This window comes from Cucurbita pepo, chromosome LG10, assembly GCF_002806865.2.
Source record: "Cucurbita pepo subsp. pepo cultivar mu-cu-16 chromosome LG10, ASM280686v2, whole genome shotgun sequence".
Taxonomy (NCBI): Eukaryota; Viridiplantae; Streptophyta; class Magnoliopsida; order Cucurbitales; family Cucurbitaceae; genus Cucurbita; species Cucurbita pepo.
In genome coordinates this window covers 6,164,659-6,181,592 of record NC_036647.1, presented here as the reverse complement: position 1 = coordinate 6,181,592, position 16,934 = coordinate 6,164,659, and the positions used below count along the sequence as shown (strand labels likewise).

General features: G+C 37.1%; 1 protein-coding gene across 2 annotated transcripts in view; it reads left to right on the top strand.

Moving 5' to 3' along the window:
* The first annotated feature begins 9,995 nt into the window (after window positions 1-9,995).
* The window catches only part of LOC111803501, an 8,739-nt gene continuing 1,800 nt past the window's right edge, over window positions 9,996-16,934 (top strand). The window contains exons 1-9 of one of the 2 annotated variants that reach the window (XM_023687935.1): window positions 9,996-10,083; window positions 11,409-12,094; window positions 13,212-13,389; window positions 13,477-13,696; window positions 14,092-14,231; window positions 14,437-14,726; window positions 14,889-15,101; window positions 15,189-15,680; window positions 16,177-16,839. In XM_023687935.1, coding sequence (XP_023543703.1) covers window positions 11,819-12,094; window positions 13,212-13,389; window positions 13,477-13,696; window positions 14,092-14,231; window positions 14,437-14,726; window positions 14,889-15,101; window positions 15,189-15,680; window positions 16,177-16,839 — 2,472 coding nt within the window. In that variant the 5' untranslated portion in view covers window positions 9,996-10,083; window positions 11,409-11,818. Of the gene's footprint in view, window positions 10,084-11,408; window positions 12,095-13,211; window positions 13,390-13,467; window positions 13,697-14,091; window positions 14,232-14,436; window positions 14,727-14,888; window positions 15,102-15,188; window positions 15,681-16,176; window positions 16,840-16,934 lie in introns of both variants that reach the window. The other variant, XM_023687934.1, reaches the window with a different exon arrangement.

Sequence of the window (16,934 nt, the reverse complement as noted above, 5' to 3'; positions counted from 1 at the left end):
GTGATTTTTTTTCGACACTACCACTTTTAATATATGTGGCAGACTATAAATATTGTCTATCTAAGCTTTTTTGGTCATTTTCATTTGAAGCTACTTACTCGTTAGTATAAGTTGGTACATTCCTTTCCATCTTTATGGTTCTAATATTGCATATTTTAACAATGTTTGAGATGTCTAACTGAAACATTTGACCTTCTATAGCAAAATAATTTTCATGCATATACTAGCATTGAGTAGCTTACTAAACTATAGCTTCCTATTCACAGTAGTACCAACCTTGCTAAATCTAAGTATTATCGGTACATCTAAGCATTATCAGTACATCATTTACATTTACATTCTATGTAAGGTAAATCATAGGATATTCTACATTATAATAAACATAGAATTAAGGCAACCATAATGCAGTCAACAATAATATAGTTCATGATGTCATTTTCATTCATGGATTACATTTGATAATAGTCAAGTAGTAACAGCATATGCAGTCAATGACATTTCTTTTTCTTATCTTATGCATGACATACCTGACGGTGACGGGACATCAACGGTTGGACTATGGAACATGTCAGGCCTACCTCGTAGGCTAATTTACAGAATCTATAATTTGGAGCTCTGATACCAACTGAGTTATTCCAACCATTTGATTGTGATATCGAAAGGGAGGTGGATTGAGAAATCCCACATCGATTGGATGGGGGAATGGGAGCTAGTGTGGACGCTGGGTGATATGAACCAAGAGACATCAATCATACAATATGCTTCAATGAAGATGTGAAGAAAATATTGTTGAAATCATCAAAAGTATTTCAATTCATGTCACAACGAAGAAGAATGAAGTTTCATGTGATAAATTATGGGTGGATTACGATTTAGAGTTATTGTATTTCATTAATGTAGTTTAAGAGTTTTTATTTACTTAGGTTACAATTACATAATGGCTAATTATGGCCATTAAGTATGAATGTTACAACTTTTGGAATGCCTTTAATAGTTTCATTTTGAGGCTATATAAAGCCATGTATGTTGTATTTGTAAGGTAGACTTGGAAAATATAGAGAAAGAAGCATTTGTGCTCTTCTTTAGCCAATGGCTAAGTTTCTTTGCAATTCTATGTAGTTTAGATTGCATGTAGAATCATTCGAGCTCGACATGATCAATCTTGCTTGTGGAGTGATTCGAATCTCAAACAAGTGTTTGAGATATTTGATCAACAAGAATCATTGAAGCTAGACATGATCGATCTTGCTTCTGGAGTGATTCGAATCTCAAACAAAGTGTTCTTGGCTTGAGATATTCGATCAACAAGGTAATCCGAATCTTATTCCCCTTGTATTGATTCCTTATCTTATCACTGGGTGTCACGACCTAACTATGAAGAGAGTAGGCTATGACTTTCACGTTGCGACAAGAGAAGCAGCGACCCTCAAGTGACTCCTATCCAACCACACAAGGGCCTAGACGAGTGTCATGATGCGACCGAGGAGAACGGTGCATCATCTAATTCACTACACATAGTGGGCATTGAAGACAAGTAGAGACATAAGCAAGATAGAGAAATCGAACAGACAAGAGGGGCAAAGATAGGCTTGTTGAAGGGTCGAGTAGGGTCCCAAGCCTTAACCTAGAAAGTTGAGGTTCCGGAAGCTTTTCGGTCATGCAGTTCTAGAGTTAAGTCCGTACATATGAGATATGAACGCTCGCCAAATTTGGTGTCAATCGAACACCAGATTGACGCTCCATGACATCGTATGACCGTTCGCCAAAATCATGTCCATGCCTCATGGATTAAAAATGGTTCAAAATGAAATATAGGGGTATCATGGTGTCAGCTTTCCACCACCCTTGGGCCCTGTTACCTAAACGAGCTACCCTGTGGCACATACATGTGTCACAACGAGGGCTAGCAAGTCGAGGTTTTGGAAGGTTTTCGGTCATGCAGTTCTGGAGTTAAGTCCATACATATGAAATATGAATGCTCATCAAATTTGGTGTCAATCGGACACCAGACTGACGCTCCATGACACCGTATGACCATTCGCCAGAATCATGTCTATGCCTGATGAATTAAAAATGGCACAAAATGTACTATAGGGGTACCATGGTGTGAGCTCTCCGCCACCCCCAGGCCCTGTTGCTTAAGCGAGCTACCATGTGGCACATACGTGTGTCACAACGAGGGCGAGCAAGTTGAGGTTCCGAAAGGTTTTCAGTCATGCGGTTCTGGAGTTAAGTCCGTACATATGAGATATGAATGCTCGCCAAATTTGGTGTCAATCGGACACCAGATTGATGCTCCATGACACCGTATGACCGTTCGCCAAAATCATGTCTATGCCTGATGGATTAAAAATGGCTCAAAATGTACTATAGGGGTACCATGGTGTCAGCTCTCCACCACCCTTAGGCCTTGTTGCCTAAGCGAGCTACCCTGTGGCACATACGTGTGTCACAACGAGGGCGAGCAAGTCGAGGTTCCGAAAGGTTTTCGGTCATGCGGTTCTGGAGTTAAATCCGTACATATGAGATATGAATGCTCGCCAAATTTGGTGTCAATCGGACACCAGATTGAAGCTCCATGACACCGTATGACCGTTCGCCAAAATCATGTCTATGCCTAGTGGATTAAAAATGGCTCAAAATGTACTATAGGGGTACCATGGTGTCAGCTCTCCACCACCCCTGGGCCTTGTGGCCTAAGTGAGCTACCCTGTGACACATATGTGTCACAGCGAGGGCGAGCAAGTCGAGATTCCAAAAGGTTTTCGGTCATGCGGTTCTGGAGTTAAGTCGGTACATATGAGATATGAATGTTCAAAATGTACTATAGGGGTACCATGGTGTCAGGTCTTCACCACCCCTGGGCCCTGTTGCCTAAGCGAGCTACCCTGTGGCACATACGTGTGTCACAATGAAGGCAAGCAAGTCAAGGTTCTAGAAGGTTTTTGGTCATGTGGTTCTGGAGTTAAGTCCGTACATATGAGATATGAATGCTCGCCAAATTTGGTGTCAATCAGACACCAGATTGACGCTCCATGACACCGTAAGACCGTTCGCCAAAATCATGTCTATGCCTGATGGATTAAAAATGGCTCAAAATGTGCTATAGGGGTACCATGGTGTCAGCTCTCCGCCACCCCTAGGCCTTGTTGCTTAAACGAGCTATCTTGTGGCACATACGTGTGTCACAACGAGGGCGATCAAGTCGAGGTTCTGAAAGCTTTTTAGTCATGCGGTTCTGGAGTTAAGTCCATACATATGAGATATGAATGCTCGCCAAATTTGGTGTCAATCAGACACCAGATTGATGCTCCATGACACCGTATTGACCGTTTGCCAAAATCATGTCTATGCCCGATGGATTAAAAATGGCTCAAAATGTACTATAGGGGTACCATGGTGTTAGCTCTTCGCCCCTGGGCCCTGTTGCTTAAGCGAGCTACACTGTGGCCCATACGTGTGTCACAACGAGGGCGAGCAAGTCGAGGTTCCGAAAGGTTTTCGGTCATGCGATTCTGGAGTTAAGTCCGTACATATGAGATATGAATGTTCGCCAAATTTGGTGTCAATCGGACACCAGATTGACGCTCCATGACATCGTACGATCGTTTGCCAAAATCATGTCTATGCTTGATGGATTAAAAATGGCTCAAAATGTACTATAGGGGTGCCATGGTGTCAGCTCTCCACCACCCTTAGGCCCTGTTGCCTAAGCGAGCTACCCTGTGGCACATACGTGCGTCACAACGAGGGCGAGAAAGTCGAGGTTTCGGAAGGTTTTCGATCATGCGGTTCTGGAGTTAAATCCGTACATATGAGATATAAATGCTCGCCAAATTTGGTGTCAATCGGACACCAGATTGACGCTCCATGACACCGTATGACCGTTCGCCAAAATCATGTCTATGCCTAGTGGATTAAAAATGGCTCAAAATGTACTATAGGGCACCATGGTGTTAGGTCTCCACCACCCCTAGGCCCTGTTGCCTAAGCGAGCTATCCTGTGGCACATACGTGTGTCACAACGAGGGTGAGAAAGTCGAGATTCTAGAAGGTTTTTGGTCATGCGGTTCTGGAGTTAAGTCCGTACATATGAGATATGAATGTTCAAAATGTACTATAGGGGTACCATGGTGTCAGGTCTCCACCATCCCTGGGCCCTGTTGCCTAAGCGAGCTACCCTGTGGCACATACATGTGTCACAACGAGGGCGAGCAAGTCGAGGTTCTGGAAGGTTTTCGGTCATGTGGTTCTGGATTTAAGTCCGTACATATGAGATATGAATGCTCGTCAAATTTGGTGTCAATCGGACACCAGATTGATGCTCCATGACACTGTATGACTGTTCGCCAAAATCATGTCTATGCCTGATGGATTAAAAATGGCTCAAAATGTACTATAGGGGTACCATGGTGTCAGGTCTCCACCACCCCTGGGCCCTGTTGCCTAAGCGAGCTACCTTGTGGCACATACGTGTGTCACAACGAGGGCGAGCAAGTCGAGGTTCTGGAAGGTTTTCGGTCATGCGGTTCTAGAGTTAAGTCCGTACATATGAGATATGAATGCTCGCCAAATTTGGTGTCAATCGGACACCAGATTGACGCTCCATGACACCGTATGACCGTTCGCCAAAATCATGTCTATGCCTGATGGATTAAAAATGGCTCAAAATGTACTGTAGGGGTATCATGGTGTCAGGTCTCCACCACCCCTAGGCCCTGTTGCCTAAGCGAGCTATCCTGTGGCACATACGTATGTCACAACGAGGGTGAGCGTGTCGAGACGAGTATTTCGGGCGACTTCCTTTGAAATAAATTTTTTAAGGACAGTATCAGGCGGCACAGGTGTGCCGATATTGCGTCCCAGCCTGCGTGTCGGAGGTTGCTACATACACTCACTATCCGGTACGGTATCTGTAAATGACATGGCATGGACACAGGAGGGCCAATGCCTCAATATAACTCGAATGGATGGATGTTCGAGACGTCTCGATGAGATGAGCGACACGTGGGCCCGTTCTCAATGGCATGACCGAGCAAGTTGTGATGGTTGACGATACCCTGAGACTCAGGATGGTGTCAAGACATGTGAGTCATGTCGATGGGGATCGAGATGACAAGATGAGAAGCGACATTGCATTGAGAGACCTTGGCCCTGAGCAAAGGCAAGGTCGAGCATAATGACTTGGCCTTGTGTAGAGGCAAGTTGGTTGTGTCGCAGACGATTGAACATGCACATGCAGATGACATGTGTGGTTGAACACGCTTGGATTTCGCACCAACGATGTTTGATTGGTGAAGACAAACCTTGCCTAAGGTCCTATGAAGCCACAAAGTTAAAATATATATATATGGGACTTAATTCCCCTTAAGCCTGGTCGTGAGCGTGTCAAGATCACGACGCCGTGTGGTTGAAAAAGTAGGACCATGACACTGGGCCCTAAATGGAGGTGAATTGTGAGATCCAACATTGGTTGGAGAGGGAAGCAAAACATTCTTTATAAGGGTGTGAAAATCTCTCTCCCTAGCCAGACGCGTTTTAAAAATCTTGAGTTGAACCCCAAAAGAGAAAGCTCAAATAAGACAATTTCTGCTAGCGATGGGCTTGAGGTATTACATAATGTATTATATAGACCCTCGACAGTCGAGCCGTGTTCACAATTAGAGATTAGTTTGCAAACACCTAATCGTCTCCATATAACAAAATAAACATATCATGCCTGAAACATATCATCAATAGGTACATAGTATGACAATCTAATCGTGAATACCTAAGTATGCATTCATTTTCATTCAATTTTGAGTTTAGTTCTTCAAAATCATAAAAATCGAGTATACATCGAGTCAACATGTTTTTCATCGAACATATTAGTTCATTTCAATCCTAATTAATAATATAGTACTTCTTATAATATCCTCACATTCTTCAGATACTCGACTTAAATCATCACAAGTCACATGCTCACCAACTTTTACATTAGTTCGTTCCTTAACCACATCTTACTAAGAGAGGTACTGCTATGATACCATTTAGAATGACCCAAGCCCAAGATTCGGATTAGGTCGAAATCAAGATTTGACACCTGATGACCCCAACATTACCCTACATCCCGTGCGACACCGTGACCACTTCCAATATATCTTATTGATATATGTAGTAACTTTCGTTTTTTTTAAGCCTTCATTAGTCATCCTCTCCTCAAAATCACTCTCATTTGAAAGTGATCACGGTTCATTCATGTACCCCTCCTCTACTCGGATATCACAAATGCCTTATTAGACGCAATATTCAATCGGGTTAATTTTATAAAATATTTAATACGTCAAAAACCTTTTAATACGATATTGAAAGTCGAGAAACCTATAAGACCTTTTGTAATTCAAAATGCGTATACACGTTTTAAAATTTAAAGATCTATTAAATACAAATATAAAAATTCAATAATTAAACGTATAATTCAACCTCTCATAGTTTAAAGATAATATAATTATTTTTGAAAATTTAAGAATCTAAATAAAATAATTAAAAACAATTAATTATAAGTTTAATTTTTGATATATTAAACACAATTTGGCTTCATTAAATATCAAATTTAAATTTATATCTAATAAACTAATTCAATTTGGGCATAAAATTAAAATTAAAAGTAATTATCTTTAGATATTTTTAAAATTAAAAAAATTATTAAACCAAAAAAAAATAATAATGGAGAAAAAAAGAACACGTGATGTGCACGTGGAATCTACCTGTCATTTGGCTTTTATTTCATTCTTACGTCCCCTATTGAGCTACCCTATGGTCCTAATTAATCGATTAATCTTTATCTTTAATTATTAATTTTAAATTAAATTAAATATTTTTTAATAATATATTTTTATCTTATTTCATGCTAACTTATCCAATCAGCAAAAAGTTGGTCAAACTTTTTTTCAATCATGTGTTTTTTTTTACTAAATTAATGAAAATTACTTTTAACTTTATACTTTATTTTTAAAAATATTAGTAAATTTTCCAAAGATTTAAACAATACCATTTTCACTTTTAAAATACTTTTCTACTTTTTCAAAAATAAAATCTTTTTAAACTTCATAAAAAAAAATAAAATATAAAAAAATCAATAATTTCAAGAATATTAATATAATAATATTAAAAAGTACGATGCTAGCAATAATATATATATATATATAAAATTGAAGGGTATTTTTGAAACACTATTTAAAGTTATTAAATATTTTTTAAATAGAGTAACAATATTTTTTTATATTTATTTTTTAAATTAAAATTCGAAAGTTTAAGAGTATTTTTAGATAAATAAATTTAATTTTTTAATTATAATTTTGAAAGTTACATTTTGTTTTGTCCAACTCAGCTGACAAATTAGTGTTTACCACGTGGCAATATTTTTCCCTTTTAAAAAAAATCATTTAATTTTTTCTAATTGGTGGTTGGAATGAGCCGAAAAATAAAATGATGCATTAAATATTGTTATTTTTTAATTTGAATTAACAAAAATAGTTACATTATTATTAAAAAAAGGTTTAATAATATTTTGGTTATTTAAAAAAATAAATAAATAATGAGTCGAAAAGTCTATTGGTTAAATAGTCAATCTTAAAGATTTTTTTAATCTATAAATTTGATGATAATTTTAGGGATTTATATATACAAATAATTTTAATTAATGATTTATGGAAACATAAAATTTAAAATTTAAAAGTCAAATTATTATATTTATTTTCATTTATTGTTTATTACGTCAATATTCTCTTTTAAAATGACGTGGAATTTACGAGTATTGAAAAAAATTATAAAATATAATTATAATGTGAAGGAAGGGAAGAATACGATACGAAAAAGCTTTGTATAACTGGCTACATTCAAAGGTAAAAAAAAAGAACTTTTTCCTCACTCGATCCTAAATAAATGTTGATTAGACGGTACGTGTGTACATTCAACTTGACAATCCGATTTGGGTTGGGTTGGGTTGGATTAGCTTTTCAGGTTGGTTTGAGTTCATTTTTCTGAACCCGAACTGACTCTGTTCGGTTTCAAGTTCATGGGACAAAACCCTCAGATTGACCGGAGCCAAATAAAAATATATACGCCCCCTACAAGACTGACATGTCTCTATCAGTGTCATCTATTTCAATCCTCATATTTAATTTTTTTTTTAAATTTTAGTGGAAATCAAATTTCATTCAAAAAAATTCATAAATTTATATAATTCTTTTATAAAAATTATAATAAATTTAATAATATTTCATAAATTAATGTTCTACTAATATAATTTTAAAAAATTTAAATTTAAATATTACAAACTTCAAAATAATATTTAATTACTAATAAATAAATAAATAAATAAAAGGTAGAATTTTCATTCTCTGGCATCTTTAATTTTATTATATATATATATATTTTAATATAGTTTGAAGTTCTTATGAGATATTATGATTAGAATATTCATGGTTGTGATATTTAAAGAATTAAGTTTACTTTTAATTTAAGAAAAAATAAATAAAGAAAAAAAAAGGATTACTTGCATCCACAGACTCTTCTTATTGGTCCAAAATATAATTGGAAATTATTAAAAAAAAAAAAAAGTATATAAATGTGAAAAGTCAAGAATCAGATGCACCCTTCATATTAAAATATCAATGGGTAAATCCGTAATCACATCCATTATTAGGGTAAAATCGTAATTGCAACTTATATTTTTTTCTGATTTTATTTTCATAAAAATAAATATGATTTTTTTTTTTATAAATAATAGAATAAACTTATTTTAATTGGATATCATTTTTGTTCTGTGCATTAAATTTTCATAAAAACATTAAAAAAAAAAAAATCCATCAATCATTTTAGAGCACCAAAAATGGGTATTGGGAACAAGACGAGACCCATCAGAATTGGTGGATGAAAAGTCGAGGTAGCTAATTTAGGGAATGATGATGAATTTATAATTAAAAAATATTTTTTTTGGAATGAGACATTTTTGGAAAGCCCAAAGCAAAACGAAGAGAGCTTATGTTCAAAGTGGACAATATCATACCATTGTGGAGAGCGAACATGGTATCAGAGCATGAGCTATGTCAATAGAACCTCAAATGTCGAACAAAGAACTCCAAAGGAAAAAAGGAGTCGAGCCTCCCGCCTTCGAGGCATAGTAAAAAATGACTGAGACTCCAAAAGAAAAAGGAGTCGAGCCTCAATTAAGGGGAGACATACTTTGTTTGAGGGAGGTGTTGGATGAAAGTCCCACATCGACTAATTCAGAGAATGATCATGAGTTTATAATCAAACACTACTATCTCCATTGGAATGAGACCTCAAAATGGACAATATCATACCATGTTAGAGAGTCGTGTTCGTTTAACACCCACAAGTAACTCGTGTTGGTCGACTAGGTCTTTTAAAGTCCAAAACTTCGTACGGGTATAACAAGTTGAGACCAGTCGATTTTAGCCAGATTAAAGTTATGTTTGAAAATGATCGGATAAGCTTCGTGACAATATCATACAATTGTGGAGAGTTGTGTTCGTCTAACACCGGTCCAAAACTTTGTACGGGTTCAGCAAGTTGAGACCAGTCGATTTTAGCAGATTAAAGCTATGTTTGAAAATGATCGGTTAAGCTCAGTGACAACCAGAGAAAACCGAAAATATCTAACTATAATTCTTGTTATGCTAACATAAACGACAGATTTAGACTTGGTTATTAATTGCTGTTTAATTTTATTAGATATAAATTAATTATTAAAAATTTAATATTATTAAAAAAGTTATTTTTTTTAGCTTTGTGAATTGTGAACTGGTACGATGAGGTGTCAGGCTACGGTTCGTCCACGTGTCAAGAGGAGAAACACTTGGAGAGATCGTGGGCACGTGACATTCCCGATGACACCAGCCATTATCTTACGCAAACGAGTAATTTTTCCAAATGTATAGGGGTATTTTCGTCAAGTAATGTGAATTACCAAAACTACCCCTCCCAGTCTTGAGAAACTCAGCCTCGTCTTCTAATGGAAACTCTCTCTCTGTCTCTCTCTGTCTCTTCGTCTCTCAGTGTGCGCGCTTTTGATTCCAGGTATATTCTTTGGTGCGCTTCCGTTTCTGTTTCGTCTCTAAGATATATTTCATTTCAGTTCTTCATGTTCTTACGATTTTGAAGGCTGTTCTTGTATGCTCAAATCTTTTCCAAGGTTTTCCACTGCATTTCTATCGAACTAGGCCGAGGTGATTTCATTTTATTGATCTTTTTTGTTTGTTGTTTTCATCTCCCAATTTAAATAGTCGCAGCTCATAATTGGATCGTGCAATTAGAGTTTCATGTGTTTTTTTTTTGTGGAAAATTTTGTGGGTTGGTCTGTTTTCAGGATCTCGAGCTGTTTTTGAGAAACGTTTTTTGGTGCTTGGCGTGGTTTTTTGATAAAGTGGTGATGATTGCTTTGAGCTTATAAGTCTCTACTTGTTGTGTGTTCTTGAGGTAGCTGACATTTCCTTTTCTGGGGTTGATTCGTTTTGAGGGGAAATTCTATTTTTACCCGACCTAGTTTCCATTTTAAGGGGTTGTGATCTGTATCTGATTGTTTGACAACTGTTATTGATGTCTTATTGGCTTGCATCTTCTGTGATCTCGGAGGATTTACGTAGGAATGCTTGCAAATTAGCGTCTGTTTTGACGCTTGGGAATCCACCGGAGAACTCTAAATGGGACTCTCTTGTCTTCCTTTCTTCTTCAGCACTTAATGTAATTTACAGAGGCTTCTATTTTTTTGTAAAATTTTTTTTATACAAAAGATATTTTGAAGAATAAACAAGATTATGAATGTCAGTAGAATTTTTGTACGACTTTGAGTAATTATGCTTTATTGATAATTTCTGATGCTTAGTTTAGCGACAGAAATGTCCTCTGCTTGCTTTCTGAGTTCATGATTTTTCTCTGCATTTGCATACTATCTATTGTCTTTTGGTGCTTTTTTTTTTTTTTTTTTTTTTTTTTTTTTTTTTTTTTTTTTTTTTTTTTTTTTTGAAGGAAATAGAAAAGGAAACGCCTCTTGAGATGCTTTCTTCATTTATAATCTTCTTTTTCGAAGTTTATTGATACTTCAGGAAGTATCATACTGTGTAATATGTACTACAGTCTGTAGATAGGCATGAACTGCCTTTATGAGGCTAATGACATGTTCGGCGTACACATATTAAAACTGTGTGTGTTTCTTGTCATGGTTGATAATTGCGATTCAGAGTATGTTTACTTAACTTTTTTTCTCCTGGCAGCTCATTCTATTTTTCTGTCTAAACTAACCTTGGTCATTCAGTTCGTCTACAAGTTATTGCTTACTTTTTTTTTTTACTTGTAAATTTAGTTTTAGAAAGCTAACTTGTCTGATGGACCATCTTGAATTGCAGGGTTCTTTTTCACTTGTTTGCACGTGAATTTTCTTGTCGTCCCAAATGATTGGTTTTGTGAGTGGCTGCTACATTGTGTTGTCTCAGTAATTATGGAGATGATAATGGAAAGATGTTTTTTAATCCAATAAAGGAATGTGCTATTACCTTATAGGTTGATTTTTGTCTAGGATATTATTACTACATAGTCTGAGATGAAGGGGCGTTGTTTCAAGTAGCGGATGAGTTGGTTGACTTGGACTTTCTTCTTACCAGACTTCTGTTGATTGACGTCTTAATATTATTCACTACTGACAACTTTTTCTTAAGAAGCAGTTTCATAGTTGTTTCAAGAGTTGAGGAGAATTTATACATTGTTCTTCTAAAATTTTATATTAGGAAGTAAAATAAACTACTGCACATCTTACAAAATGGAGGTGCTAGTTTCATCGCAAGGACAGAAGCAAAATGTACAGACTTCATTTCGGAAATCTTCATCAATGAGTTCCCAGAAAGATCTATGGCTTGTTGTTCGTGAAGGGTCCTTGGCAGGTGTGGATTCAGCATTGGCACTGCTGAAGAGGAATGGGGGGAACATTAATGCAAGAAACGCATTTGGTCTCACTCCCCTTCATATTGCAATCTGGAGAAATCATATTCCTATTGTAAGGCGACTTCTGGCAGCTGGTGCCGATCCTGATGCTAGGGTATGTTGGTCACCGTTCTTTATTTCAGACTTGGGTTGAGCGACCATTTAATTATCAGTTTAGCTCCCATTTGTATGGTTCTTTTGTATGCCCCTTCTTTCTTTCATTTTTTTCTCAATGAAAGTTTGGTTTTTCATCAAAAAAGAAAAAAAAAATCATTACTTTTTTATCATGCATGTACCTTTGCTCCCTGTACCTAATTTTAACTCTTATCTTAATCTTTGTGTCTAATAGGAATGGGAAAAGTCAACTTCTACGGTTTAATTATGTCTTTTGGACTGAACTACTCTCTTTAAAACTATGGACAACTTATTACTCTATTAGTTAACTTATAAATTATAGAATGAGGGTGAAGGGAAACACAAAGAAGAACAATCAGATTTGTTAATTCTGGAACTTCTTCCATTTCCCTGGATTCATCACGATCACCCTATTCTTCCTTTCAGGCCAAAGTTCCTGCAGCAATGCCTTGATGCATTCATCTGCACTTTATAAAAGCAATTGGATTTTTTAGAGACTCCAACGTCTTTTGCTCTAGCAATGAGGAGAAATCCAATTATATTTTTAATGTTTTTAATATTTTGAGTTAGCTTCAGCATGAAGGATGGCAGGTCTTTTTTGGTATCGAGTTTTCCTGGGAATTTGGCAACTAGGAAACTTTGAGGTATGAGATAGTAGATAGTACATGTCTCGTTAGCTTCCCTGTGTCAAAATAATTTTTACATTATCCTTTTTTTCCCCCTCAAATAACTGGTTGGAGAGTCTTCAGTCAATCTCACGGTTCATAGGCAGGGTCTTTGGTGTCGAGTTTTCCTGGGAATTTGGCAACTAGGAAACTTTGAGGTATGAGACAGTAGATAGAACATGTCTCGTTAGCTTCCCTATGTCAAAATAGTTTTTACATTGTCCTTTTTTTCTCCCTCAAATAACTGGTTGGAGAGTCTTCGGTCAATCTCATGATTCATAGGCAGGGTTTGTTCTGTTCTATTGACCTTCTTCTCTGTGAGTTTTGTTCCGTACAGAGAGCACATATTTTTTAGGCTATCTTTAGCTTTTACTGGTTACTTAACTTCCCAATTTCAGAAGGTTACAGATGACCATCAATAATTTGTTTCAGGACGGTGAATCTGGATGGAGCAGTCTTCACAGAGCTCTACATTTTGGTCATCTTGCTGTCGCATGTATCCTTCTCCAATGTGGTGCCTCTATCACGTTGGAGGACTCCAAGTGTAGAACACCAATAGATCTCCTCTCTGGGCCTGTATTGCAGGTCGTGGGAGGTGAACCTACCTCAGGTACCTTTTTGGCCTTCCATTTTATATTTACTCGTGACGCTGATCATTAGGCTCAACACATTAATTTTCATTTCCCAGTTGCCACAGAGTTGTTTAGTTGGGGCAGTGGCACAAACTACCAACTTGGAACTGGCAACGAGCACATCCAAAAGCTTCCATGTAAAATAGATTCTCTTCATGGTTCCTTTATCAAGTTGGTTTCTGCTTCCAAGTTTCATAGTGTAGCTGTAAGTGCTCATGGACAAGTCTATACCTGGGGTTTTGGAAGGGGAGGCCGGCTTGGACACCCTGACTTCGATATTCACAGGTTTGAGTCTCTTTGTTCAATTACATAGGATGTATTTTAGTATCTTTTGTCTGCCCATTTCATTATTGACAATTTCTTTAGTGTTCTAATATATATAGAAGTCGTTAGTACATACACCTACAATTCAATTTATTCAGTCATCTATTTGTATGCTTGTGTTAAATTGTATAATATAAGGTGGCCAGCAGTAAGAGTGCTGTGCATTCTTTATCGATTTTTTAATTCAATGATCCTAGACTCTTGGCTGTCAAATGGGAGATACTGATGTGCTAGTCACTGTTACAATTGGATAAACATTCTTTCTTTTGTTGAACAAGAAGCAAGGCTGAATGTACTTGTCCAGCTGCAATTTTCCCACATATTTTCATTAGATACATTTGACTTCATTATGACAGTGGTCAAGCTGCAGTTATCACCCCTCGGCAGGTGATTTTTGGTTTAGGTTCCCGCCGTGTGAGAGCAGTTGCTGCTGCCAAACATCACACGGTTATTGCCACAGAGGGTGGTGAAGTATTCACCTGGGGATCTAATAGAGGTAAAGTATCTTGATGCCATTGAGCTCATATGTACAAAGTTTTAAGGGAAGTATGTCAAAAATATTGGATGGTGGCTGGAGCTCATTATTCATTCTCTAAAGGTTCTGTGTAATAAATAGAATATTGGAACACATTGCCTTGCTTTTCTTGCCATTGTTCTATTGATTTCTGAGGAACTGAGTGTTCCCTAATTTTGATCTGCAGAGGGTCAACTCGGTTACACTTCTGTTGATACCCAACCCACACCTCGAAGAGTTAGTTCTCTGAGGTCTAAAATTGTTGATGTTGCTGCCGCAAACAAACACACTGCTGTGGTTTCTGAGTCTGGTGAAATTTTTACATGGGGCTGCAATAGGGAAGGTCAACTCGGTTATGGCACCTCTAACTCAGCTTCTAATTACACTCCTAGAGTGGTTGAATACTTGAAGGGAAAGGTTTTTGTTCGAGTGGCTGCAGCAAAATTTCACACAATATGTTTAGGGCTTGATGGAGAGGTAACTTTTAAAGATTTGTTGAGCTTGTAAATTTTCATTTTAAAGGTACATTAATTTTGAGCTAGTAATGCTATGCACATACATCGTCATTCTGTAGCAGATTATATGTTGATATCTTTGGTTGGCTTAGCTGTTCTAAGAGAGGATTTTGTGTTGTTGCAGGTTTACACTTGGGGACATAGGCTTGTTACTCCGAGGCGAGTTGTAATTGCTAGGAATTTAAAGAAAAGTGGGAACACCCCACTAAAGTTTCATAGAATGAAACGGCTTCATGTGGTTAACATTGCTGCTGGGATGGTTCATAGCATGGCTCTCACTGATGATGGTGCAGTATTCTATTGGGATTCCTCGGATGCTGATCTTAGATGCCAACAAGTTTGATCTCTTGGTTTTATTTCTTTTCTTGTGAACAACTTGTCAGTTACCTATTGATGTCTGATCTCTTTTTTTCCTTTCATGTAGCTATATTCACTTTGTGGAAGAGACGTGGTCAGTATTTCGGCAGGAAAATACTGGATTGCTGCTGTTACATCTATTGGTGATGTATTCATGTGGGATGGGAAGAATGGCAAGGATAAGCCACCTGTTGCAACACGTTTGCATGGGGTAAAGAGGGCTACGTACGTGTCAGTTGGTGAAACACATTTACTGATTGTTGGTTCTCTCTATCATCCTGCCTATCATGTCAACGGGAACAAGATTTCAAAGAACCATATTTCCAATGGCATGGATGAGCTAGATGAGCTTGATGAAGATTTGATGTTTCATGATATTGACTCTGTTACTGAGCCATCTACTTCCCCAAAGGTTGCCACTGAACTTCGTTGTGTACCTAGCTTGAAAAGTCTCTGTGAAAAAGTTGCTGCAGAGAGTTTAGTGGAACCACGGAATGCTATTCAACTACTTGAAATTGCAGATTCACTTGAGGCTGATGATTTGAGGAAGCACTGTGAGGTATGCAATATGAAGACTTGGATACTGAAAAAGTAATTTTTATTTGGGACTTCTGCTTCACTTCTAGATGTCTGCTTCATAGATCTTACTTTAATCTTAATTTCGGGTATACTTTTCTGCCACTTTCTGCGAGTTAGAGAGTTGCATGTGGTAGCTTCCTGTTCTTCACTATAATAGATTTCTTGATCAATTGATTTGGTTTTTAGTATAAACGTATTTGTTGCTGTCTTGTTTTTCACAAAATTTATAGATTCTCTTTTCCTTGAATCATCTTAAGTTCAGTTTGAGACGTTCTGAAGGTTTTAGGTTTGAGTAAAACAGGAGAAAATGAGTTGATTAATTACAAACCCCTTTGACCAAAATTGCAATCGGACCTTAATCTTAATATGATCATTTCCTTTTCATTGATTTTATTTTTTTATTGTCAAGTTTGGCCAAATGTAATAAAGTCATAGCATAATGTGCAACTAATATTTCATTTGCCACTTGGTTCCAGGATATAGCTATTCGGAACCTCGATTATATTTTTACAGTGGCATCACAAGCTATTGCAAATGCTTCGCCAGATATTATGGCTAAACTTGAGAAGTTGTTAGACCATAAGTCATCTGAGCCATGGAGCTATCGTCGACTCCCGACTGCAACTGCTACTTTGCCGGTCGTTATTAACAGTGAAGAGGAGGATAGTGAGAATGAGAGTTTAAGGTGCCGAGAGAATCATTTGATGAGTAACATGACAAACGAAATGGAACAAAGATCAGATTCTTTTTTCCACAAAGATAATCAAAAGGAAGCCATTTCCAAACAAATTCGTGCTTTGCGGAAAAAGTTGCAGCAAATTGAGATGCTTGAATCAAAACAGTCCTGTGGATATCTCCTTGATGAACAACAAATTGCAAAGCTCCAAACAAAGTCTGCTCTTGAAAGTTCACTTCTGGAACTTGGTATTCCAGTAGGTACTCTGCAGGCAAAACCATCCTCAATGCCCCCCGATGACAAAGGAAATAAGAACAATGTGCTAGCAAAAAAACATAGGAGGAGGAACAAATGCAAACTAGAGCATTTGGAAACTTCAGCTGGTATTGCCAAATCTGATGTAGAACCAGATCATATGGAGGAGTTCCGTGATGTTGAAATGCCTTCAGTTGCCAAGAAAAAGGTTAGGCGTGACATTTATTCGTTTGTCTTCGTTTTTAGGGGATTAACTTTCTTCTGCAGGGTAAAGTTTAAGAATTTCTCACCCCCCCCCCCCCC